The 27,102-nt window shown below is 37.6% G+C and overlaps 4 protein-coding genes across 23 annotated transcripts in view; 3 read left to right on the plus strand and 1 right to left on the minus strand.

The window, feature by feature from the left end:
- The first annotated feature begins 46 nt into the window (after positions 1-46).
- LOC132794321 (ADP-ribosylation factor-like protein 6) lies at positions 47-2,530 on the plus strand. Of its 2 annotated transcripts, XM_060804702.1 has the most exons (5): positions 51-861; positions 1,518-1,712; positions 1,775-1,903; positions 1,964-2,092; positions 2,153-2,530. In XM_060804702.1, exons 2-5 carry the CDS (start codon positions 1,535-1,537, stop codon positions 2,323-2,325), a joined length of 609 nt encoding a protein of 202 aa, XP_060660685.1. In that variant the 5' UTR covers positions 51-861; positions 1,518-1,534; the 3' UTR covers positions 2,326-2,530. The 2 variants fall into 2 exon arrangements, with proteins under 2 accessions (XP_060660684.1, XP_060660685.1); XM_060804701.1 differs by having other exon boundaries at positions 47-861; positions 1,964-2,530.
- LOC132794323 (large ribosomal subunit protein uL5) lies at positions 2,367-3,586 on the minus strand. The gene is made up of 4 exons (XM_060804705.1): positions 3,483-3,586; positions 3,170-3,301; positions 2,800-3,097; positions 2,367-2,573 (listed from the first exon to the last, which is right to left on the minus strand). The coding sequence occupies exons 1-4, from the start codon at positions 3,486-3,488 to the stop codon at positions 2,446-2,448; spliced, it is 564 nt and encodes a 187-aa protein (XP_060660688.1). The 5' UTR covers positions 3,489-3,586; the 3' UTR covers positions 2,367-2,445.
- A 624-nt stretch (positions 3,587-4,210) lies between these two features.
- On the plus strand, positions 4,211-9,002 carry LOC132794317 (meiotic recombination protein W68). Its single transcript, XM_060804697.1, has 3 exons — positions 4,211-4,285; positions 7,327-7,782; positions 7,847-9,002. The coding sequence occupies exons 2-3, from the start codon at positions 7,404-7,406 to the stop codon at positions 8,476-8,478; spliced, it is 1,011 nt and encodes a 336-aa protein (XP_060660680.1). The 5' UTR covers positions 4,211-4,285; positions 7,327-7,403; the 3' UTR covers positions 8,479-9,002.
- Positions 4,284-27,102, plus strand: part of LOC132794313 (MAP/microtubule affinity-regulating kinase 3) — a 32,379-nt gene continuing 9,560 nt past the window's right edge. For 3 of the 19 annotated variants that reach the window (XM_060804680.1, XM_060804682.1, XM_060804688.1), the window contains exons 1-11: positions 17,602-18,125; positions 19,497-21,032; positions 21,236-21,451; positions 21,516-21,736; positions 21,833-22,114; positions 22,207-22,400; positions 23,479-23,591; positions 23,678-23,864; positions 23,945-24,059; positions 24,133-24,260; positions 24,323-24,485. In XM_060804680.1, the coding sequence (XP_060660663.1) occupies positions 19,617-21,032; positions 21,236-21,451; positions 21,516-21,736; positions 21,833-22,114; positions 22,207-22,400; positions 23,479-23,591; positions 23,678-23,864; positions 23,945-24,059; positions 24,133-24,260; positions 24,323-24,485 (3,035 nt within the window). In that variant the 5' untranslated portion in view covers positions 17,602-18,125; positions 19,497-19,616. Of the gene's footprint in view, positions 4,996-9,518; positions 10,489-12,552; positions 12,613-14,171; positions 15,450-17,598; positions 18,126-18,872; positions 21,033-21,235; positions 21,452-21,515; positions 21,737-21,832; positions 22,115-22,206; positions 22,401-23,478; positions 23,592-23,677; positions 23,865-23,944; positions 24,060-24,132; positions 24,261-24,322; positions 24,486-25,044; positions 25,159-27,102 lie in introns of those variants that run through there. The other 16 variants (XM_060804672.1, XM_060804684.1, XM_060804690.1 and 13 more) reach the window with 14 other exon arrangements.

The following is a 27,102-nucleotide window of genomic DNA, read 5'->3' on the forward strand; positions in this document are numbered from 1 at the left end:
TCCAGGCATCTGATTCAATGATCAAGCAGTGATTACATATACACACAAACACCTGTCGTTTTATAATGTAGATTTTCCAGGTGCACCGGGTGATATTCCGTTGATATGGCTCGCAAGGTCACCCAGATAATTGAAGCCGGTAATAGAAATTGAGTAAAACAAGAATAGAATTACAGGCGATTGGTTCACCAACAATTTTGTTGTTACCTTCAATATTTTTTTATTTTTATGAAAACTGCCCTTTATATAAAATTGTCTTATAAGCACTATAAATATAATATTAGAGCAAATAATCGCAAAAGCTGCTTACACAATGAAATAGTTGACGACCTATTTTGGGACTTTCACCCATATTAAGTTTTGAGAAGATGCAAGAAATTATAAAAGAGGTAACAAAGGCGGCGTTTACACCAGATCTATGGTATTTCTATAATCGAATAATTGAGGCAGATAATTACAGTAGTGAAAGTGCAGAGCAATAAGAGAAAGATGTTGATATCGTTTGAAAATTTAAATTATATTTGTATTGTAGTTAATAAACTTGATATATTTGTGGTTTGTCGATCGTCAATTGTATGCATGTATTTATAGAATTTTATAAAAAATTTCTTAATCATAAAGAAAGCATTGTTATTACCCACGACAAAAACAATGGAAGTTCTATATAAAAAAATACAACAAAAAATAATGAAACTAATGGTGCAATAACACAAGATAAATGTACATTATATATAAAGCCGTCAGTTCGAATATTATATTATCTAATAAATAAACGTACAAACAATATAGCCGAAGTCCAAGCTAGAGAATTATCTTAAAATTTAAATTTTATTTGTGTTGATTTGTCGACCGTCGTATATAGTACGTATGGATATATAGTACTTGTAGTTTATTAAGAAATGTATAAATCATCAAATATTGCCTTGTTATTACCCAGAAGAACAAATAGGAATGCTGATTCAGTTTAAAAAATGCAACAATAAATATTGAATCAATTGTATATAATGAGCAAATAACACATCATTAATAAGTCGATGTTACTTTCCTATTTTAAAAGTCTTAGAGTAAGATTATTAAAAAACAGTCTACAACACATGTATAAACAATATAAATGACCCTCTTAAATTAATAAGAATGCTAATAATTATTAAGAAAAACAAAAAAGCCGAAGGAAAAGCTATTGCTTAAACTAATGTTGTGAAAGCTCTTCAAACATTTCTAGAAAATTAATACAAATCAAACTATTGCTGCTAAGAAAGAACATTTCAATAAACAACACTAAAGTCGATGACCGAATTAGTCACCTTCAAAAATAAAACAACCTTTGCTACGAATATATTGTAAAATGAGTCCTTAGAACGTAATTCGTCTGTCTGACATTGACTGCGAGAACCTTTCGCATTGAAAGAGTCCTAATAAATCGATGGATGTCCCGAAGGCGTTACCTTGGTTACCAAAAATACTTTAAATCGCCAAAGCCAAATGAAAATTGTTAGCATTGTATTGTTTTTTTTTAGCTGCGAGGGAATACGACATGGGAATGCTTAATAATTTGGCAGATTTAATCAAAGTGAAGAAGGATAAAATGACAATATTGGTGCTGGGCCTAAATAACAGTGGCAAATCGACAATAGTGAATCACTTCAAGAAATCAAATGAACAGTCTGCAATAATGGTGCCAACAGTTGGCTTTCTGGTCGAACAATTTTACAGTGAGTCTCAAAAAGTAAATAAACAAGTGTGCTGAAATAAATAAACTTATGTTTTAATTAAGCCATGGGAGTGAGTATTAAGGCTATGGATATGTCCGGCGCTACACGCTACAGAAATCTTTGGGAACACCAATTCAAGAACTGTCAAGGCATTATTTACGTTATTGACTCCAGTGACAGAATGCGATTCGGTAAGGCATGACTTCCATTCGACTTGCTTGTGGAAAATTCATTCACGCTTCCTCCCCTAGTTGTTGTTAAAGACGAACTAGATATCGTGCTACAGCATCCAGATCTTTGCAATCGCACAGTCCCCATACTTTTCTATGGCAACAAATCAGATCTCGAGGATTCGCTGTCCAATGTCAAAATTGCTGCAGGTATGTTGTTTAGCTGTGTACAAATGGATTTCATGCTGAATTCAACGCGTTACATTTTAGCTTTGGGATTGGATAATATCAAGGACAAACCTTGGCACATCTGCTCCAGCAACGCCATCTCTGGCGAAGGCTTGGACGAGGGAGTTCAGTGGTTGGTGCAACAAATTCGCTTCGCAGTGCTAAGCCATAGAAAGGGCAGCAAGTCCAAGAATAACGCCAAGAGCAATAAATAAAATACTTAATGTTTGTGTAAACTTTCAACTTAAACTTGTAGTTTTTCATTAATTTTGACCGATGCGCCGGCGGCTTTATTATAGAATTCATCTTATAAAAACACCCAGTTGAATGTGAGCTTATTTCTTGCTGTTCAGGATGATACCATCGTATTTCTGTTGGAACCATTTCATGGCATCCTCCTTCGTCAGACGGTGAGGGAAGCCAACGGTGCCGGACTTGCGTTTCCTGTGCGCCACGTTGTATCCTAAAAAACAAATAAAGATGTATTAATAAAGGTGGATTAACATCAATAGAATTAAGAATTGAATGAGAAACTGTCGACTTGGTACCGTTTAAATTCACATGCAAGCGAATTTATTTAAGCACCACTTCTTTGCTTTGCGCACAGTTACTGAGCATCAATTTCGTGTTGGAAAGAGATACCTAATTAAATGCACAATTGTTGTGATGGTATCAATTCATATGCTTACCTGGACGGCCCAGAACGACGTAGAAGTCCAGACCATAGATACCGATTGAGGGATCGTACTTGATACCCAAATCAATGTGTTCCTGGATGCCAAAGCCAAAGTTGCCAGTGGCCGAGAAGTTGTCGCGTCTCAATTCATATTCACGCACTTTCAAGCCACGCTCCAAGATCTCTTCGGCTTTAGCACCACGCACCGTGCAGTGGACGGCAATCTTTTCATTACGACGAATACCGAACGAACGCACTGTGTAGCGGGCCTTGGAGAACACGGGCTGTTGACCGGTCAGCTGCTCCAACACCTACGAAATGCAACGACACACAACTTTGTTGTTTGTAAATTGTCTTTTTCACGTCCATCTCTTTTTACTTACCTTGGCGGCACGGGTCAGCCTATCACCAGATTCACCAACGCAAATGTTCAGGCACAGCTTGCGGATGTGCAGATCCCGCATAGGGTTCTTCGCGGGGTCGCGCTTGATTTTAGGTTCCTTCTTAGCAACAGCCTGCAATTGTTTATTTATGTATTTATTAATTTGGTTTCAAAGTGGTTTTTCACAAAAATATTATTTAAACAGTCACAAACGATGCATTGGCATCGGTTTTGCATTCAAAGTTTGTAAAAAATTACAAAGATTATTGACGATAAAGTGGAATTTACATCGGACAAAAATTTCAGAAACCTACCGCCATTATGGTATGTAGGAAAGAAAGGAAAAAGGCGTGTTTCAGTTCAGTGTCAACGAATGCCAACGATTGCGGATATCGATAGATTATATCGATATACACGATACACGCATCCAATAGTTATCAAAATCAACTTTATTTCGATTCGTCAGATATAACTTTTTAGAAATTGCATATACATCAAATTTAATTTAATTTCTTTATATAAATTTGTAATAACAGAATAACTTTAATTAAACATACGGCTTAGGTGAATTAGAAATACTTCTAAATACGATAGTCTAATTGGACTATATTTATAGCTCGGTATTCCATATTCCATATCTAATTGGAATTATAAACAGTGACTTCAATAAAATTTAAATATTGCATTGTTATTGATTGTCACCAATTCTGTAATATTGCTCATTTCAGGTTTTTATAACCGCAAAATAATTAAAAGTGAAACAGCTGATTCGGTATCGATAATTTAAACCAAAATTAAGTAAATAAACTGTTTTCGACAGTCTTTTGATAATTGTCAATCTGTTGCATACGGTTGGTTTGAAAAATGAATTCATTAATGAATATTACTGAAATGTATATTACAACAAAACATATTTTAATCGAATAGATTTCATAATTTAACGAACAGCATTCGTCAAAACAGGTCAGGCGAATACTAGAAACGGTTCAATGATTGTGCTAAGATCGTTATATTTCGGAATGCCGATGTATCGATTGCGAATTATCAACCCTACAACATGGCTGCCTGGTATTAATGTGAATTTTTTGGACGACGTATGCTGCTGAATTTTTATTGTGTATGTGGTTAGAGAAAGATAATAATTATAATCTCTGTAGTGCAACGAAGATACTGTGAAGTCATTTATTGCATTTGCCAGCCGACAGCAAAAATAATTGACTTCAACTTATACAGAGCGCAATAATATCAAGTTACTTTTTTTGATTGTCCACTTTCGCAGTATTGGAAAAGAAATGACAATGTAGTTGGTTCAAAGCAAACAATATTTTAGGCAAGAGAAAAATAAAGTCGTAGTGAGCCCAATATATATTTCAGTTAAAAAATTCGTGATTATTTAATGCGATAATTTGGAAACGGTTGTTTTTTTCATAATCACAAAAATCTGATTGAGAATTATTTGCTGCTCTGCCTGCCTGTGTCTGTGACTGTGAGTGTGTGTGTGAGAGTGAGAAAGAGAAAGAAAGACACATACATATGTATGTATGCATTTGCATTTCGTTGTGTGTAGTGTCGTCGACTGCTCGCTCGGTAAAAGTCGGTCTTTCTTTTCTACTACCACTTGGTTGGTTGGCGTTGGAAAATTGAAGAAAAAACCGAAAGAAAAAAATACATAAGAAAAATTAAGTAATAATGTGTTATATGAATGAAATAAGGCATGAGGTAATGGATCGCGTATGACTTAAAAAAAAAACGAAACGAAACGTTCACGAAAATACCAGAGATTTAATGACCTAATATTGTTTGTTCAGGAATTTATATTTTATATTGGTAAGTACTCTTCTGCTCTTGCTTTCGGGGTATGGCGAGTCAGCCAGTCAACCAGCCAGCAAATCAATACTTTGGGGGGCTGCCATTTCGTTCGTTGCTGCTTCTGCTGCTGCTGTTTCGCTAGTTTTTCTCTTCCATTCGCTGCTGCCGCTGTCTCTGCTCCCCATTCCCCTGCCCGACCGTTCCCTCCCCTCTGCAACCCAAATGCGTTGTCAGCCCCCCGTGGTCCAAGAAAATAAACTCTCTTGCTTTGTAAAATAACGAGTACATTTTCTGGGCGCATATGAAAAGCAACATGAAAATAAGCATTAATAATCAAATTGACAAGTTATGCATAAACGACGACCGTTATATTTGATGTCAGTGTATGTGTGTTTTAGTGTTTCTGTGTGTGTGTGCCGTTAATGTACATAATTTGTTATTTTCTCTGATATTTTCATACGTGAATTTATTCGACATCAGCATATACACAAAAATAAATTGTATATACACATTCGCACACACACACTGACACAGACACTATTGCTACTTATGTCGGGGCTAAAATATATATAAATATGAACTAATACATAAACATAAAATAGATTAATAATAAAAGGGTGTGTGAAATAAGAATGTACACACTTACATATATGTAGGTGTATATGTGGAAATGTGTTAATGTGTGTGTGTGTCGATGTTAATGCATCAAAATCCATATCTTTATTTGCTCTCAGTTTTTGGTAGTTTCCACTAAATTCTCTCCCTTTGTTTATAGATAAAACCAAAAAATACAAAAAGTGTAATTCGTTTATAGTTTTTGAGTGAAAAATTGACAAAAACGAATGCCGCAAAAGTTACTCGTTGCACAGTTTTGCATTGTTTAAAATAAGAATAAAGTGAGCAACGACAAATGGGGAAAACAACGATTAAAATCAAACAGATTATTTCAATTACTCGAAAATGGGGCGTTGCAGAAACTATTTCAGCATTTCGATAATCTGCTCAATTATATTATTAAATATAATTTGTAACCATGGCTTTATTGATTGCCAAAAAACAATTATTTTTGGCTTCGAATATGAAAAATATTAAATGAGATGGAAAATTTGTTGAGAATAACTTCTTTATTTATTATTTATTTTTGTATTTTGTATTATTTTGAATTATTTTGGCAGAAGTTAATGAAGGGGAAATATTTTGGAGACAAAGAAAACATTGAAGACAAAGAATCAAAAGGGGATGAATTTTGGTTACATCTGCTGAATTTACTTGTTATTATTTTATGTATGATTTAGCAGTAGATTTAACAAATTATCCTAAATTTACTACCTATTTAATGTTTATTTAGGAGTTTCATTTAAGTTTTATAATTATTTTCACAAGCTATTCAAGAAATATTTACATTTTTTTAGTATATTCTATATATATTTATAAAGTTGTGTAATTTGTACACCAAATATTTTATGAAATTTGATGGGGCTTCATCATTTTAGGTTTCTAATGATTCCCTAAAGATTCTTTGTTTTGAAAAACAAGTAGACACAGATTAGAACAGATAGATATTCATAAATAAAATGAATAATATAAAAACATGTTTAATGTCTGGGAAAAATGATGAAAATATGACATCGATGCCCAGAAATCATAACTGTCGCTGGCCTAAGAGAAATATAATGGATCTCAAATCCAATTAACTAAAAATATATCAATTGAAAGATGAACTCGGATTTCTAACGAATGCTGAATGAAGGAATTAAAGACCTCTTTTAAAAAATATAGTTACGAGAACAATAACTACAATTTATGGAAAATTTTCGCAAGCAATGTTGAGGAAGAGCCGGTTAGTATTTCATATAATTCTCTGATTTCTAATAGTGTATATTATAAAAGAAATGTAGTTACTATATTTTGACGAGAGCAGTTCATAAATCATGTTAACAAATATAACTGTATTGTGGTAGCTTTTATTATTGATAAAAGCTAACTATATAATTCACTGACATTGGGTCGAGCAGAAGGCCAAACAATTAAATCATAACCTTAGCAGCCGCAGTTGTTTGCTTTTTATTAATTATGCAAAAGTTTTATTTATAAACATTCTATCGATTTTTAGTAGCAAGAAATTGCAGGAATGTCAATAAAGCAGTCACGAGAATACGAATTTTGTTATATTGCTGTCTGTCTTTATAAACATTTACAGTTCAGAAAGAAGTTATAAAGTCGAGCACACTCGACTATAACTAACTTGCCTATTCATTTTATTATATCGAATGAAATGACAGGGTAAAAGGAGCAGAAAATAGAAAAGAAAACAAATCAGGGACTATAATAAGACTTTTTTATTTTTAGATAACATACATTATCATCTTAAGATAAGTTTAAAAACATTCTCTAAGTGTATATATGTATATGTATATGTGATAACTATGGCTATGACTGGCCAATTATTGGCTCAAATTGAGCAGATTACGATTGAACTAGTCGCAAGCATAATATCCGAAGAAAAGGTAACGATCCAAGTACCACGATACCTTAGGAGCAGGTCTAGTCTAGCATATCGCAAGATAACGTTTAATCGTCGCCCAAGTCGTCATCGATTTTGCCTGATTGTTTATCTGCTAGCCGAGATACATCGTTTGCATGTGTTTGGCGGCAGTTGCACGGTGCGTGGTCTCTATTATCGTGATACTCAAATGATCAGATCTCAATCGTATATCGACGCCGCGAAACTGGATGTTTGCCATATGCTTAACACGGCGCCGGTTCAACTGGGATTATTGTCGGCGTCCAAGGGTCTTATAGCAGGTATGTAAATATATCCCATGCATTTCCCCATTATCAACTGAGTTTAATGAATGCTTTTCTGTAGGCAATGTCACATTTCTGATGAACAATGGCGATGTTCTGGACTGCAATGAATATTCCCGTGCGCTCACATTGCCAACGGACTTTGAGAACGTTGAGCGCATTGAAACCAGCGCTGAGATGGTCTTAATTGTGGAAAAGGAATCCGTTTTCGAGAGTTTGTTATCGCAACAAGCTTTCAGTACATTCGGCTTACGTTTTATTCTGTTGACGGGCAAAGGATATCCGGATTGCTCAACTCGTCGCATTGTGCACAGACTCTCGGTTGAGTGCCAGTTGCCGGCTTACATCCTTGTGGATGCCGATCCGTTTGGCATCGAGATTATGCTCACTTATCAGCGCGGCTCTCAAGCGATGTCCTTTAGCTCGCACAGTCTTGCCACGCCTTCGTTGCGCTGGATTGGACTGCATCCTTCGGAAATGCAAAGTGTCTCCAACGCTGCTGCGTCTCTCACCCAATTTGATAACAAGAAAATTGTTGATTTGCTAGCCAGAAACAATCTCAGCTTTGCTGTTAGGCAAGAGTTGATTAGTTTACAACATTCACAGCGGAAGGCTGAAATCGAAAGTGTTATTGACTTTTTAAGTCCTTACTATATACCCACTAAAATCAATCGCAATTTATTCTTGACCTAAAGCACTAAAATGGGCTAAGGTTTATACACTTAATAGACAAAACTTTACTTTATGAATTGTATTATTTAGATGCATATTCTGCTGTACAGAAATAATACTGATTCATTCAAATGTAATGCATATAATAAAGAAATTTCTATTCTTGGAATAGAATGCCACATGATTCCCCTAATCGATATTTCCATTTAACCCGATGCAAACATTTAGTTGTAGCATTGAAAGTTCACTGTCCGCATTCGTCAGACAGACAATAAAGCTCTTTAATATTATTATGCTAATAGATTCAAAATGCTTTTAATCCTTGCGCTTACTACTTGCAAAAATACTTGTCTCTGCATTGCCTTTTTATTGGTAATTGTTTTGTTTACTTTGAATAATGAATAAATTTATTTTTTAGATGAGTGAGTGATATCTGATGAAGAGACTGTTACGAGATTCTGATTGAGTCAGATTTGGTAGATTTAAGCCAAGTTTTCAAGATTAAAGTGTGTATAATACATATAAAATTAAACCATAAAGTGACAAATATTAACTGTATTATTATATTTATTATCCGTGCCCCTAGAAGTCTTCTCAGGATAATCTCTACGATCTCTAACTCTTATTATTCTGAACTGTATTCTGAAGAGTGCCTAAGCAATTTAATTGTGTGAAAAAATAAAAATTAAATGAATACAGAATGAAATTGTTATTATTTGTGATAAGTTTGGAGCTTTTTGTGTTTTTGCTTTTAATGAATATGGTTTGAAATTCATAAAAATTTATCAAATTCATGAATGAATCAATAATGATTAATGGGCTGATTAATTCGGTTCGAAGTATATTTAATGTGATTTTTTACTTTAAAAGAATAAAAAAGTATAAAATAATATTTGAGTCCCTTATTTTAAAGCTCTGTTTAAGTAGCTTAAAGTGCTTTGGCAGACGAGCGAAATGGCAGAAGATATGCTTAGATAGCTGATATTGTATTGATTTGTTTTGGGGAAGTGAATGCAAATAAAATTGATAACAATTAATTAACATGTCTCTATTTGTTTTAGGTGTGAAGTGGCTGGCAGCAAAACTGGATGATAGCAGCTTAACTAAATAAGCAATTGCACAATTTTAAGTTAGCAAACTCAACACACGGCAAGTACTTTTAAAGGACAGGAAGGAAAGACGAGGAAGAAGAGGAAGGAAGGATTTAACTTGAATCTCATTTGAACGTTGTGAGCGACGCTTGTCTTAATGCGTGCATAGAGGAAATTTAGAATATTGTAATAAACATACTATTCGGTTGAAACAATAATGTCGACAGCAATGCGAACAACGCTGCAACCAGTTCCTGAAGCCCTGACCGCGGAGAACGTCAGCAATGGCAGCAATGGCGGCAGCAACACGACGACAACAGCTGCTACGCCATCGTTGTCATCGTCATCGACGGCCTCCACAACGGCGGCCGCTGCAAGCACAACCACATTTACAATCAGCACGTCTGCGCATTCAGTCAAGGATCAGCAGCAGCAGCAGCATGATTCGAATGCCAATGCCAACATTGTCTCACTGCCAGCAGCAACAGCAACTACAGCCACAACAGCAGCAGCAACAACTGCGGCAGCAGCAACAGCAGCAACCACGACAATGTCCTCGAGCAACAATTCGACAAGCAGCAGTAACAACACACCAGCTGTGGCCGTAACATCCTCGACACCCACATCCGCATCCGCATCGGCGACAAATCAAACGAATCATTCGCATCAACACAGCAGCCATCAGCATCAACATCATCAGCAACATGTCGCCAACAACATGACCACTGATGGCCCTCGACTCTCTAGCAACAACAGCAGCAGCAACGCCGCCGCAACTGGTGCAACAACAGCAACCACAGCGATCAATCACCACCATCACCATGCGCCGGGAAGCGGAGTTGGTGGAGGTGGTCCTGTTGCGCCCTCGGTTAATAAGAATGTTCTCAGCACACACTCGGCTCACGCCTCTGCCATCAAACAGCGAACATCGTCTGCCAAGGTAAGTGTGACCAGCATTCGTTTAATTGCCATTGCCGATTAATATCGATACATTTGTGGTCCCCCCATGTCCTTGTATTCATCTTACCCACATAATCTTTGAATTTATTTGATAATTGTGCTTTGCCATACGTCAAGGGGTCAGTTAAAAGTCCATTGTCCATTAATCTACTTCTGTCGAATCTCTGCATTTGTTTTTGTTATTGTTCTTGTTGTTGCTTCGTGTGCATTTGACTTCACACTACTTGCATTCCACATGCCAATGTGAGTATGTTATCATTATGTGGACTGCATTGCTTGATGCTCTCGATTGTCCACTTCAAACCGATAACGTAATGTTTATTATTAGTGTGAAGATGTCGATGTGTTTGGTTGTGGGCCATTATTATCTATAGCAAAATTGGTAAACCACCTGCCAAATCAAAATGAAGAGTCAAATGTATTTTTGGGTTATCACAAAAATCTCTTGAAGTATTGCCTCAGAGCTTTGAGAAATTTCAACTTTCCGATTTTGTTTTTGAAGTAAAACGTTATAGATCCTAAAAATTATGTCCCTCTTGAAACACAAAGTATTGTAAAATATATTCCATATTTGCCTTTGATTTCAATATGAAAATCAATTTGCTAGTATTGTATTTTATAAGTTGCAAAATAATAAATACTCCAATATGCACAAGTAAACAAACACTATCAAGTTCAGTAGTTATATTTAGAAAAATAGGTTCTGTGGATCTTTTTTATTAAGCTGATTTTTTGTCTTAACTTGATTGAATTTTTACCGTTGAAATCAAATTTTTAAACGTGACTTGTTTTTAAATACATAATGTATGTAGATTTGTGAAGAGTATTTGCTAGTTTTGGTTATGAAAATATTGATATAATGTTTGTTACGCGCAAAGCTATAAACTGTGAATGTTGTCTCAAGAGTACTATTTGCGTGGGTGTGTGAGTAACTATCATGTCAATTACAAGTGCAAGTGTAATCGGCATAGAAGCAGCAACCAAAGAGAGAGAGTGGCAATTTAACAATATCTCTCTCGTTCTCGCTCTCATTCTCACTTGTTTTGTTTGTTGATTGATAGCTTTTGTATAGACTCTGAAGCATGATACAATTATAGAAGGTAGTCTCGTCGGAAAAAAGCTATCGTCAGTGCGCATTCGTATTTCGACGCAAGAGGTTGTCTGCGGACGAAATTTTTAGCGCAATTAACCCTTATGCAAAATGACTTTTTGCCATGTATGCCGTAGACACGGATAGAATTTAAATATTAAGAGAATTAGAGAATTCTCATATATATTATTAATATTGTTCATAAACAATTTACATTTAAAAAACATGTCAAGGAGACATTAATATTACCTTCAAAATATGTAAATATTAATATCATCGTCTAAGGGTTAATGCGCATTTCATTGTCGTCTCGTTCACACTACCACGCTGTGCCTCTTTCATTCGCACTCATTGCTAACATAGACAGGGTACCAGATTTTTTCCGACGAGACTACCTTCTATAATTGTATCATGCTCTGAAGCCTTCGGAACGGATCTTGTGCTTCTTCGCAGAGCAGCGCTCTGAGCACGTCATTAAGTTTTGTTTGCTTGAGAATAAAAGCTCACTCTTGTGCTCTCTGCGTGAGAGCTTTTATTTTTTGTTGAGTGTGTGTAAATGTGTGTGAGGCATGTCACATGAAATGAGTGTGTACATAAATTTATTTATTTTTATTTCATATGCGATGTATGTACATATATAATGTATGGATGTACATAATGAAGCTATGTATATATAGTATACATACGCACAATCATTCATATAATGCGAATCATACTAGTGACTTAGTTAAAAAGGTTTTTTATAGGGTGTGTCGTTCTTGTTGGCATTTGCCTTTAATCTTCAACTATCGTCGTTCAGCACAAGCTGCAAAATAACAATTTGTATTTTTTTTGTCTGAGCGAAGCGCGGTAGTAGAACTTATCCAATATGCCGCTGCCACTGCCGCTGCGACACAGTCGCAGTCAATGGTCGAAAGCTTGTTTTAGTATTAAGTTCCACTTCATTCGTGTGGTCGGTCACTCTGTCGCGTTCGCCGTTGTCGCTGTATTTATTGTTCGACGTTTGCCAACACGGTATTGCTACTGCGACTGGTGTTGCTATTGTTGTTGTTGTTGTTGTTTTTATCGACAAACATTAGTTGTTAGCAATGATTAGACTTGAATGAATGTATTTTTTGTTGTATTATTAAAATTCATTGTCATTGCTGATATTTTTCGCGCTGAGCCGTGCGTAATTCTTATGTAGTTTCTTCCGTCTTTGGTTCTGTTGCAGTGTTTTTATTTTCTCGTCATTCGCGGTGCATGTGAACGCAGCAAATAACATTGACTAAATGATTCATAATTTATTGAAATATATTCTGTGTAAGACTGCGCCTAATTTTGCACAAAGGCACACACACGAATCAAAATCATACAAGTGAACAATCATGACAATAGTTCAGCAATTTGAGTTAAATGTAGAATGTGTGTTCAGATCTGTATGAGTAAATGTGTGTGTGTGTGTGTGGATGTATGTATGTATTTGTTTTGGCTTGATTGCCATTGTAGCTTCAGCTTCAGCAGCGAAGCTTTGGCTGCTCTGCTGTCTCAGACTCAGAGATCCAACTAAGCCAACCCAATTGCGAATGATAAGTTAATTTAATTATAAGGTACTTACATATGCACATGAGTACTTACACACACACACACAGACGCACACATGCAAATGCATATTTATGTCAAGCAAACGTACGTACAATTGTATGTACATACAATTTTGTATACATTTCAAATATATGGTCTGCAGTAAAACAAAAAAGAACGTATAAAAATATAGGAAAATCAACACATTCCAACACAAAACACTGGACAGAAAACAACTACAAGTGTTTTTGTGTATGTTTATGTTGGCTGTATGCGTGAGCACGAGCAAGTAGAGCTTTAATGCAAACGAGCTAACCAGAAGAATAGCAGCAACAACAACAATAACACGAGTGAATACCAATAAATGAGCGAAACAAGACGAGAAAAGAAAACAAAACGCGCTGAGCTTTTTTTAAACTTGCTTTCATATACACACACAAACACACAAATATACAGACTTACATATGCGTATGTGGGGCTTCATCGTCTGTGCTTCTATATTTCTGCTCTTTCCGTCGTTGTTGTCGTCGCCGTTGTCTCATTTATCGGACGTGCGCGAGCGCGACTATCGTGTTCCAAACTTTTGTAACTGTGGAATGCATTTACCGTGTGGACTCTACTATCGTAACGCTCTTCAACTTAAAAATTGTTCCACACATGGAAAGCCAAACGCTCACATACTTGTGCATTAAAGGTTTAAAATAAGTGTGCGTGTGTTAGGTGTGTGTATTTAAAGTGCGATACTCAGTATATGATGATAAGACAACGCTGTGTGGTTTATTTGATATACTGCGGCTCGCTATGCATGACTTGGTCATGTAAGCAGCAGTAGCAGCAATATTATTATTGCGAATTTTAAATAATGAGAGTTGTGTTGTGTTTCGCTCAGAAAATATTGTATATAGTAAAGTAAAAAAGCGTGTGTGAGAGAAGTGACGAAGACGCAAATAACATATAATGTGACTGTCTTTAATAAATATTTGTTGTGCTGTTAATGCTCTAATAGAATTAAACAAGTCGCGAGTTGCACTAAGAGCAACTGTTATACTGTGATTGTGAGCTGGAATACTGGACAGTTATAAAATATAACAGATGTTGTCACTCTGCGTGTGTAAAAATTGCAGGCATCTTTTGCACAGATGATGCGTCAGCAACAGACTCAATACGACTGAGTTGAATGATTACCAAATAAATCGAAATTGTAAAAAGATAGCAATTAAGGAGGAACACTCAGATAAACCGACAGACACGACATGGGACAGACAACGAGTCATCGACAACAAACCCATGCGAGTGGCAGCCATAACCACAACAATAATAACAAAGATGAGCAACCTGCTGCCACACACTTTGCCAATCGACGTACATCAGCACGCAAGTCTACATCATCGTCATCATCGAAGCATTACACAACACTGGTGCAGCAGCCCACATTACGAAAAGATGAACTCTCCATATTGCGCGACTCTTTGCTACGCAATGGCAGCATCATGCGCAAAAATATGAACGATCCTCAGCGTCGACCAATCACAATTAGCGAGCTAAAGGGTTCGGCGGCACAGGCTTCCGGTTCGATAGAAATTGGTGATGGCACTGCCGAAGTGAGCAGCACCAGCAATCTGATGAACTTTCCGCTGCCAATCGATTGCAGTTCGAAAGTCGAGGATGTGCCATCGGTATCGGCATCGACGACGCCCAATGAGAATCGAAATGAGTTTTACATCGTTGGCGATGGTTACCACAAAACCGATTACTGCTATTATCGCAGTCCCAACGGAAATTTTCACAAATTACCAACTGATTCCTTTCACAAAATGTCCGAGGGCTGTTTTGTGCGAATGGCAGACGGTGTTTTTCGTCGCCTTGAGTTGCCCGCGAAAGCTCAACAACAGATATCACGACGTGCTTCCAAACTGGACGAGATTGCTGGCCCGGAGAGCGCGGAAAATGCGGCAGGTGCCAACAATGTGAAGAAACAATTGTTAAAGTTTCTGAAAAGATCGAAAAGCCATACTCCTGCCACAATTGCCAAGCTTCAAAAGGATAAGGAAGATGCGCGCTTCGAGCGCAAACAGCGGCTGTCGAATGCCATGCGACAGAAAGCAATGGAACTGAAAACATCAACATCAGGTGCCGCAGGTGTCAAATCAAATAATCCAAGCAACAAAATTGTGGTTACCATGATTGAGAATGGCGGGCTGCCGATTGTGGCCACCAGCAAAGCAGAGCGTCCCAAGAGTAAGGACAGCTCATCAGTTGTCGCTGCTGATAAGGCGCGTACCTCAAGGGTATGTACACAATACTCAACAACAAGGGAGGCTTATTATTATAGGATTCCACTGGTACATATTTTCATTAATCCGAAAACAATTTTCACACTCAAAATAATCAAAGCCCTAAATACTGAAAATACGTATCAGAGAGAATCACTTAACTATTGATTTTTTGTTAGCAAAAATCCAACTTTATTCAACATTGAGGTGCTTTAAGTAGGACTTATTATTCCCCCAAAAATATGTTAGCAGTTTAGTCTCTCCCTCCTCTCCCTCACATACTTATTATCGTTATTCATCATTATTTACAATCTTTGAAATATGTTTCTGTGTTATATTGGATATTCCATTTCAAATATGTTGGGAGAAATGGTATTTCGTGTTTGTGTTTTTGTTTTCTCTCTCTTTCTTTGTTTTGTCTTTACTGTTTTCTTTAACTTGTGTGTTTTTGTCCCACTGCAATTTACATATTCTCGTTTCACAGTTTCACTGTCTCTTTCACACATAAGCAAACACACACAGAAAAGTGTTTCAATACAAGTCACTGGTTATGGATTGTTGTCGATATTGTACTTAACCATTTGATTTTTGAGTAACAGTAATAGAAATTTTCTTTTTTGATTATGATTTCTGTTTAATTTCAGATATTCTCTGTTTATACAAATTCATACTTAACACAATTACGATTAATATTGATATCCATCAATTTTAAACAATTTTTCTTTTAATTTGACTGAGGATCAATTTGTCAACCTATAAATACGACTACGGTTTTTTTTTATTTTTTTTTCTAATTTTCCTATGTACATATATTCCCAATGATATTTTACATAAGTAGTAGGTAGTCAGGTAGATCGTTGCAAGTTTACTTCCGGATTGCAATGAAATTTGCACAATAGGAAGATGATATGGCAATTTTATAGCTATCTGCTTTGTTGGGCTTTATCTTTATAAATGCAGTTGTAACTCTGACTTCTTATCTTGGGTATACATGGAGAATATTAAACTCAAAACGTGTGTAGTGTAAAAAGATGATTCAATCCTGTGCCTTCCACGTTCATGCTTTCAATGGGCTTAATCGGCTTATGGCAGTGTTATCGATGGGGAAATTTGAAAATGTTTTGATAATTAAATGTATTTAGCTGGGCAAACATTAAGCGCGATACATAATATATACAGGCGTTGTCACTTGCAAAAATAATTTAAGCAATTGAGATTGCTTAAAGAATTTCAAATTTGAAATTAAAGCAATTAATTGTCATAAAAAGTGACGTTTTTAATTCATGATTTCTTTGGCTGAAACTTGATTTCATTTACTCATACAGTGCGTAACAAAAGTATTTCAATCTCGTCACACATGCATGCATAAAGAGAGATGCTTGCTTGCTGTGTGTTTGAGTATGTGTGTGTGTTTGTGTAAATCTCATCTACGTGATTTTGTCGCTTGCGATGAAAGTTTTTTCTTATAAGTTTTTGTTTAATTAAAGCAAAATAGCTGTGAGTAAGCAGTAGCTTCCATTGAATGAAAATGGCTCACACAATTTCCGAATTTCGCACACAAATTTGTCTGGTACTTTTTTTTTCTGTCCGTGAGCCAGGTGAAGTAAATTTAACAATTCTTTTCTCAGCGTTACGCTCAGGTGATATCAGTTTTGTTCACACACACACATACACCAATACACATTGCATATGCTGCACGTGTGTGCATACACATACATACGTATGCCCACTAACCTCACGCATACAGACAGAGACAGAGGCACACACACACATGCGAAATCAACGCTCCAAACGAGCTCTTTGTCAAGAATAGACAGATACTGTTTAAGTGAATGGGAGTATGTGTGAGTGCGAGTTTAACAATGTTTGCGTGCTCTCCGTGGTGATGTGTGTGTATGTATGTATGTATATAAGTATATTTGTGAGTGGCCGCGGTATAAACTAACACAAGCAAGAGCACCCCACTAAAAAGCGATATTTTGAGTGCGCGTGTATTGTGTTCGTGTATTGAGGCCGACTTTTCAGTCTCTGGCCTGGTATAGCGGTAGTGCTTGAGATGAGTGAATGTGTGTGTATGTTTTGAATGTGTGTTGATGTATGTAGTATGTGTATGTACGAGTGTTGGTGTGTTGTTGCTGGTACACCGATACTGGGAGTACTCGTACTCCAGTTGCTGCTGTTACTGTGGCTAAAGTGGCTGTTGTTGGCTGTGTTAGCTGCTGAGCTGTCGCCGTCGCTGTCGCTGTAGCTGTCACTGCCTGTTGACTGTAGTTGATTGTTGGCTGACGGCGTTTACGTCAGAGTTACAAACTGCGATTATTTAAGGAAGCTCTAGGCAAAAACCAAAAAAAAGAAGTGTGCACACTCTTTATACACATTTTATATACATGAAATAAATAACAGCAATTACAACAAGTGCAAGTGCTCGCCCCCTCGTCTCCCCTGCCGTGCCGACCGCCAAACCGCGTGTGTGATTGATAAGATAGCCTCGATAAAGAATCCAAAATCGCGATTTTAAATTCATTTGGAAAAAAAAAGAAAGAAGCGAATACGAATCAAAAAAACCAAAGTCTGACGAATAAATGTTTGCTTTTTTTATAAGTGAAAATGACGAGTTAATTGTCTAAAAGTGGTTCATTTACTACTTATGTGTATGTTCTTGTATGTGTTTGAGTGCGAGTGTGTGTGCCTGTGAGTATATATGGATGCAAAGATGTGTGTCGGTGTGTTGATGTTTATTCGGGCGAGTTAAAAGCTTTTCGCTCTCTTCGTTACGAAGCTGAACAGTTGGCGGACGCTGTTAGTTAAACGTCGATTTAAATAACTATTTCGATTGCTGAAAACTATTACGAGCTAACTGTTTAACTAAAGCATTAAGGCAACAACAATAAGAAAAAACATCTAATGAATCATAAAACAAAGAGAAGTTTGTGAGCGCAGCGAAACGTGACGCAAACCCAGAACATCTCAGCTGAACTTGTGCAACAGTCGTCGCACTGTGTACTTTGTCGATGGTTGTGTGTGTGTGTGAGTGAGCGTAAGCCGACGTAGTTGCTAGCGCAAATACTAAAAACATTCGTATGTACATTAATACATACATATAAATTAACTTGCACAAATACTTAAATACATATGCCCAGCGTACACACGCATACATACACGTTGGTTGCGATAGCGCAGTGTACTACTGCACAGGTGTTTGTGAGCGCAAGTGGGTGTGTGTGTGTGTATAGGTGTAAGTCTGCGCTCTCAACAGCGCTTTGGTTGCTCTCTTGGCTCTCTTTGGCGCTGCTCTCGCTCTCAGTTTGCCTTCTCCATGGCGCTGCGTAGAAGTGTTTTCCACTGTGTTTCTTTCAGTGTCACCAAAGTCAGATTAGCTCTTGACTATGAGTTGTTGGCTTTCGTCGTAAATATTACGTTCGCTTTCGCACTCACCATACTTAGTCTTGTACATTTGTATATGAGCTACATACATTGATACTTACACTCACACATTTGTACATACATGCACAAACAGTAATGTATGGGTGTGTGTGTGTATTAAATTCGTTTTCGAGGTTTTAATGCGCAGCAACAGCGACTTGTTGAATTAAATATAAAGTATCTATGTATGTATGTATGCTCAATGGCAAACTAGCAACACCAACAAACATTCCATTCAATTTGCTGCTGCGGCGGCGAAAGCAAGAAAAGTTTACACTATCAAACTGAAACACACACAGGCACATATATAGACAAACGTACGTACGTTTGTGTGTGCTCACAATTGTATTGGAATATCGAGTTCAACTTGGCATTAAAGTGAAATCCAAAAAAAAAGCATCACCGTTTCAAATCACAGCTTTGTTGAACCGAGTAAACGAGGTTGGCCGATAACTAGGCACCTTCCCTGTTCCTCCCCCGTCCCTTCATTTGCGCAAGCAATAAAAACCAATTGGAGAATCGATAAGCCTACTATCGGTTTTGCAAAAGGGTTTCAGCTCATCAGCCATCAGCTGGCAGGCTCTTGACAAAAACATCTGTGCGTGCATAAACAATAACAAATTTTGGTGCAACTTATAGTTAAATGCAAACACAGAGAGATATAAACATAAACAAAATACAAACGGTATAGCAAGTGTATAAATTGTGATTTATTTCAAATAAACATAAAAACCCAAAAAAAAAAAGTGGAAAAACACGATGGAGTCATCGCCGACAACGCCGCCGACGCCCACGACGCCAGATCTAAATCGTGGCGACGCATCAAGGAAAAGCGTTCGTCCCTATGCGGCACGCAAGGGGCTGGCGCCAGCTCCACCCAAGCTCAGCCTTGCCAATAGCAATAGCAGCAGCAGCAGCACCAGTAGCAACAACAACACGAGCAGTAAAAATAAGAATATCGATAGCAGCACTATCGATAACAGCAGTGATATCGCACATCTTGCCAACACGGAACCACCAGCAAAGACAATCGAAATCGATCTCAGTGATGCCCAGCATGCAGACTACGACCAACTTGTGGAACTGCGGCGACCTGGCGATGCAGTCGCTGTCCCACTGCCACGCACCGCCGTCTCCGCGATTCCGGCCTTACACTTACAGCCAAAGCCACAGCTACAGCCGAAGCCGAAGGCAACGCCCCGCGTTCAAATGTCCGCTGAGGATGATGTGGGCGTCGCCTTTGCCCTCGGCTCCATTGAGAAACACATACTCAATATGGAGGAGAGCTTTAAGCAGCAGCGGAGCGAAAGCCAGCAGCAAGAACAGTCGCAATCCTCAATGGATGTGATGAAGATGAAGAGCAAACGCTACGGCGAAACGGAGAATCTGTTGCGACCAGGCATCAGCGATATGTCCTCGGAGAATGATTTCCAATATCTGGGCGGCAGACGCAACCAGTTGGATGACAGCAACGAGCAAATGCTGAATGAGTTTCAACGTGGCAGTGATGGACGCAACTCAATTGGTGCCTACTCGAAGAATTCTTCCACAACGACGGCAGGCTCGGGTGCACTCAAAACCAAGCTGGCACGCACTGCATCCGACACTAAGAACACGGATACGGTGCTCGCAATGCGTGCCACTCTGAAGCAGAAGGCACATCACGATGTGAAGCCACAGGCCGGCTGGCGACCAGCTGCAGCAGCTGCTGGAGCTCCAACGCCCGCTGTTCGGACAACCACAACAAGTCGTGGCAATAGCAGCTCTAGTGTGGTCGATGGTGGATCGTCGTCTAAGCTCACGGCAACGACAATTTCGGCGAGCAAGCGACGTGAGGAAAATCTGCGTCAATTTGAGGCCTTGCTTGCACAGAAATCATCCCAATCCCAACGCCATGCTGCGGCTGCAGCTGCCGCAGCATCGTCAAGTGGTGCTGCCACTGCCACAAGTGGTGCTGCCTCGAAACGCCGCTCGGAGCGACCAATTGTGGCGCCCATACCGCCCTACAACTCGGCTCGCTCTGAGCACACGTCGCGTCACACATCTGAGCCAAAGTCTGCTGTCACCTCCAATTACAGCACTGGCGCTGCCTCCTCGGGGGCTGACCACCAACGGTCTGGTGCTGCCAACGCGGTTGTCTCACGTACGAATGCATACGGCAACAGTGTTGCTCAGGTAAACTCAAATATCCGCTCAGCTTTCAGCTTCAGTTGCCATCTATATTTCATTCAGCTCAGTTGACCTCTCTATCTACAAATCAGACCTCATTTTTGACCCCTTCTCTTTAGGGCGGGAGAACTTAGCCTAGACTTTGCTCAATACTACTTCAATATTTATACATTTTCTAATGTCTATGCTTGTTTTTGCGACATTTGCAGGGATCTCCCAATCTGCAGATGCGCAGCAGTGCTCCAATGCGATGGCGCGCCACTGAGGAGCATATTGGAAAGTATAAACTGATCAAGACGATTGGCAAGGGTAACTTTGCCAAGGTGAAACTGGCCAAACATCTGCCTACTGGAAAGGAGGTGGCCATCAAAATCATTGACAAGACCCAACTGAATCCTGGGTCTCTACAGAAACTCTTCCGAGAGGTAAGTTCATCTTCTCGCCTCACTCTTAGGACATCTGATAATGATAATTATGTTTGCTCTACAGGTTAGAATAATGAAAATGCTCGACCACCCCAACATTGTGAAACTTTTTCAAGTGATCGAAACGGAAAAGACATTGTATCTCATCATGGAATATGCATCGGGCGGCGAGGTCTTTGACTATCTGGTTCTACATGGCCGCATGAAGGAGAAAGAGGCGCGTGTCAAGTTTCGTCAAATTGTATCGGCTGTGCAATACTGTCATCAGAAGAGAATAATACACAGGTTCGTCTGCCTATGAGAGCCAATAATTATATTTTCCCTCGTAGCTAAAGCATTCACAAAGCTTCATTATTTAATAACATTATTTGCACTTGACAGGGACTTAAAAGCTGAAAACTTATTACTGGACAGCGAATTGAATATCAAGATTGCTGATTTTGGATTTTCGAACGAGTTTACACCTGGCTCAAAGCTGGACACGTTCTGTGGTAGTCCTCCGTATGCGGCGCCCGAACTCTTCCAGGGTAAGAAGTATGATGGTCCCGAGGTGGATGTTTGGTCGCTGGGCGTCATTCTTTACACATTGGTGAGCGGATCCCTGCCTTTTGATGGTTCCACTCTGCGAGAGCTACGCGAACGTGTACTCAGAGGCAAATATAGGTGAGAAAGAATGTTCCACTTCTTTTGTTCTAATATCTAATTTGAATCTCTTAATGATGATTGATTGCTTACGGTGCGCTTGCATTTTGTAGAATTCCCTTCTATATGTCAACTGATTGCGAGAATTTGCTGCGCAAGTTTCTAGTACTGAATCCTGCAAAACGTGCTAGTCTTGAAACAATCATGGGCGATAAGTGGATGAATATGGGGTTTGAGGATGATGAGCTCAAGCCATACATACAGCCCAAACAAGATTTAGCCGATCCCAAGAGGATAGGTAAGACGGGTACTGTATATCAAATTCATTACTAATATTATTAACGAATTGTGTGTCGAGTTGTTCTGTTGCCTGTTTCCTATTACTATATCTATCTATATATTCATATTTCTATATATTTGATATCTTATTTTCGTTTGTATTCGTATACAACGTCATCGTATACTATATGAGTTCATAATTGTAGTTACACTCTTATTATTATTTGACTGGTTCAAAAACAAAATACGTTTAACTTTTTCAAACAACAAATTCTCATTAAGCAGCGGGGGCTAAATCAGAATCAGAATCGGCATCGATACGACGCAGTGCATTTGACATGATGCTAATGGTGATCTTTTTAATCGGCGAATGGAAAGTGCCACCACATCATCAAAATGTATGCCTCATTGTTCCCCCATCTCAGGGGAGAATTACGTATTTCTTTTCTCGACTATGGCAACCATTAATCTGAACATTTCGTTTATCTTTCTTTCTTTTCCTTATCTTGTATCTTTATCTACATCTTTGTTTACATTCTGACACGCGCTTTTACACAAAAAAAAAAAATAAATAAATAAAAAACGAACAGTTCAACCGGAAAAAAACTTGAATGAGAGAAAAAAGGAATTCGAATTCAAAATTAATTTATGCTTTTCGATTTTCTTTGCCATACGATGACAATTATTAAGTTGTATATATATATACATGTATTTTGATATTCGCATGTCAACTTTTGCTATACTTGTAAGGAATCCCCTCACAAAAAAAACAAAACAAAACAAATCCATAAAACACTAGAGGGTCTATGAGAACTATAACCTAATCAAACCAAATCAAACCAAGAGTCTTCCAATTCGCGCACACAATTCAGCTGGCGATATTTGAGTTCGAGCCACAGAATATATAATGTAATTGTAATGAATTTGCATGTAATGTATACTAAACTATTACTACTACTTCTACTACTGTTATTAACCAAATATGATGATGTTGTACTAAATATGCTGTTGTGTATATGGATAAAATGAGAAATATATATTTATAATGTTGACCCGCTTTGCGATGCTTCTTCTATTTTTTTTTTTCTTCGTTTGCCACCATACAGAAGCTCTAGTCGCCATGGGCTACAGTCGACTGGAGATTGAGACGTCGCTGGCCCTGGGGCGTTATGACGATGTCTTTGCCACGTATTTGTTGCTGGGCCGCAAGAGCACAGATGTACGTTGATCGATTGATTATCATTATGATGAATATGTATATTTTAATGGATTTGCTTTATCTCGCTCTCGGTGTGTGTCCTGTAGCCTGAAAGTGATGGCTCACGGTCTGGATCATCGCTATCACTGCGCAATATACCGGGCAACGAGGCTGGTGGCAATGCTGGCAATGCCGGCAACGTGCAAAGTCCAACGCATCGTGGCGTCCACAGAAGCATATCGGCGTCGAGCACCAAACCCAGTCGCCGAGCGTCGTCCGGTGCGGAAACGTTACGTAAGTCCCATATTTGGGGCTGCATCGAAAAGTGCTTGCCACTAAACAACAACTTTCTCTTTCCGTGTTTTTTGTTGCAGGTGTTGGACCCGCAAATGCCACAACAACAGCCACGGCTGCAGCGGGAAACGTTGGCTCTGTTAACCCAAGCAACAACTACAATGCCGTAGGCACAGCCGCAGAGCGTGCTTCAGTGTAAGTAATCAAAATGCAATACGAAAAAGTTGGAGAAAGTATTTCTAATCCTATTCCCTTTTCTTCACTCAAGTGGCAGCAATTTTAAACGTCAAAACACCATCGACTCAGCCACAATAAAGGAGAACACGGCGAGACTGGCCGCACAGAATCAGCGACCAGCGTCGGCTACACAAAAAATGCTAACCACAACAGATACATGTAAAGCGCCTCCCGCCTTAAATGTTAACTTGGAAATTAATCAATTTCTATTCGCATTACAGCGCTGAATAGTCCAGCCAAGCCGCGCACAACCACCAAGTATGATCCGACTAACGGTAATCGCACAGTGAGCGGCACCAGCGGTATTATACCACGCCGTTCAACCACACTGTATGAAAAGACTTCATCGACGGAGAAAACCAATGTTATTCCTGCAGAGACAAAGTACGTGTTGCCAGTTGCCAAGTGGCCAAAAGAATCTGTTTACTCCTCTTTTTGTTTTTTTTTCTTGCCCTTGTGTTTATTGGTTACCGCCTAAATTGTTTGCGATCATTAGTTTTTAGCTGTTTGGTCAGTTCATCCATCAATCTTACACAATATCTTCTCTGCTCTCGCACTTGTGTACATATATTTTTATCATCATCTTATATGGTTAGAGAAGATCGTTAGTATTAAAACAGATCTCAAATATATATTTGTATAGCGTTCAGTTCCAGCATAAATCGTAATATTCGTTCGTTGAGCGCACAGTTTAGTTCTCTATAACTATATTATTTCTTAGTTGCAACAAAAGAAAAAATTATTCAATTTTCGATATCGTTTTCATATTTACGTTTTGATTTTCCACTTTGAATGCGGGTTATGTTTTTAAATACTAAATACAACAAAATACGAATTCAATTTGAAATTTTACGAAATATTTATCAAAATCAAATCTCTACCCAACTTTTTCGGCATCAACAAACAAACAAAATAAAAAAACAATAACATACTACGTAACCAGCAGTGGATCTGCAGCTACCGCTGGAAAGGGTCACACAAAAAGTGCGTCTGTGTCTAGCCCTAGACCATCCACAGACGGATGTGTATCAGTATCAATTGACCCCCTTGGATCGAGGTATACAACACACATTGCAAAACATTACCCAACCAATCAAAAAACAATCAAAACGAAAATTGTTTATAAACAAATTATTGTATTTCATTATATTTCTTTCCATTTTATGCATTATAATTTCTAAATTGGCAGCCTATTTAAAATGAAATGTATTTTTGTTGCTAGCTTTGAATCATATAGATCAATCATGTTATATCTTAGAAAAGATACAGCACATCGTCTAATAAGTCCTATGTCCAAGACACTTTCGAGGCGAAATCCATACTATAGCGAAATCAACTAGATGTGATCATTGTTAAACAAATTACATTCATTTTTGTTTCGTTACTTTCACTCAGGGGAAGTTCTACAAAATTTAAAAATTGTAGAAATGTGAATTGTTGAACATCGGTTAATATATTCTATATAACATGTTTTTTTTTAATTCTAGTTCATACTATAGCTAATAATAGTATACTTACAGTAGCTGTTTTACAAAGCTAAACGCATCATACTTGAGATGATTTGGATTAGTCGAATAGTCTGACAATAATATATGGTTAATCCTTTTTTTTTTATCAGAGTTTTTATCCTTTAGAAAGAATTATCTGTGTAATTGAATTTACTTTTAATGACAAAGTGTGAGTGACGTTTTTTTTTAAATCTTGAATAGAAAGAATATGGGAATTGGTTGGGAAGCTGAAATTTTAAATTCTTTAGATTAAAAATTACCTGAAAGATGCTTTTCAATTTAAGCAATATGTTTCCATGTTGAAATTCTATATGTCCGATAATTCTCGTTACTAATTCATATTGAGTGTACTTTCTCTGTATTCGTTGCTGTGCGTGATGATCGATAACTTGATAGCTCATGTGCTCATTTGGATTATCGTGTAGATGAATTTTGTATATTCCTAACTTAAGCATTTACTAGTTGTTTTGTTCTTTTGAAAATTTGTTTTGTGTTTTTTAGATGTATTGTTAGATACTCTCTCTTTGTATATCATTTGAAGACGCTCTCTTAACATTTTGATCAATTGAATAATGTAAATTTCTTATCTTTTCATGTATTTTTTTGATACAATTTATGAAAAATTAATGTCTAATATTTGATAACAACTACTACACTACCACATACAACCAACCAACCAACCAACCAACAACAATCTGCAACAAATGTCCTTGGGTATTCGTGTTCAATTATTACTCTACTATTATTCGATAATATCCCGTTACAATCCAATCGAATATCCTTTCTGAAAATTTGCAAATTTCGTTTCGAACCCGAAACGAATCGATACGAACAAACTTTTTGGTGAGTGAAACTGAAAATTAATAACATTAAGCAAACTTTCAAGGGGTCTGGCAAATATACGCAAAAATAAAAATGATTCTGCAATTACAAATGATTCTATTTTTGGGTATATTTATCTGCGACCATACTTAGCATAATTTCTCAACTCAGACTTAGAATAATTAGCATACATATACCCTTAAAAAATTGCTAAAAAAAAAAACATTTATCTGGCATGCGCGGTACTTAAACTTGAATACTTTTGTATACTTGAAACAATTTTTTTTCAATTTTTCGTTTTTTCTTCCTTTGAATTGGGCTTGTTTTTTGATTGCTACGCTGAAACCAATGTAATTAATTGAATTAAAATGCAATATATAAGCAGCAAAAGTCTTGAAACGAGATGCAATCACGTGAATGCTTCATACTCTGCATGTCCGCGACAAATTCATTGCAAACAATTTCGATTTATAATAAAAAAAAAACAAAAGTACAGTTAATACTAACAATAATAATGGTAGCCCCAATTATCCATTCATGTTGTCGTCGAAACTTTTCCCCCGTTCTATATAAATGTACTTTATTGTTAGATATATAATCTCTAAATATATAATTTATATAAGTATTTTGATGTTGTGCCTTTTCGACATACTCTTATGTATTTCCTTCCG

The sequence above is a fragment of the Drosophila nasuta genome, chromosome 3 (assembly GCF_023558535.2).
Source record: "Drosophila nasuta strain 15112-1781.00 chromosome 3, ASM2355853v1, whole genome shotgun sequence".
Lineage (NCBI taxonomy): Eukaryota > Metazoa > Arthropoda > Insecta > Diptera > Drosophilidae > Drosophila > Drosophila nasuta.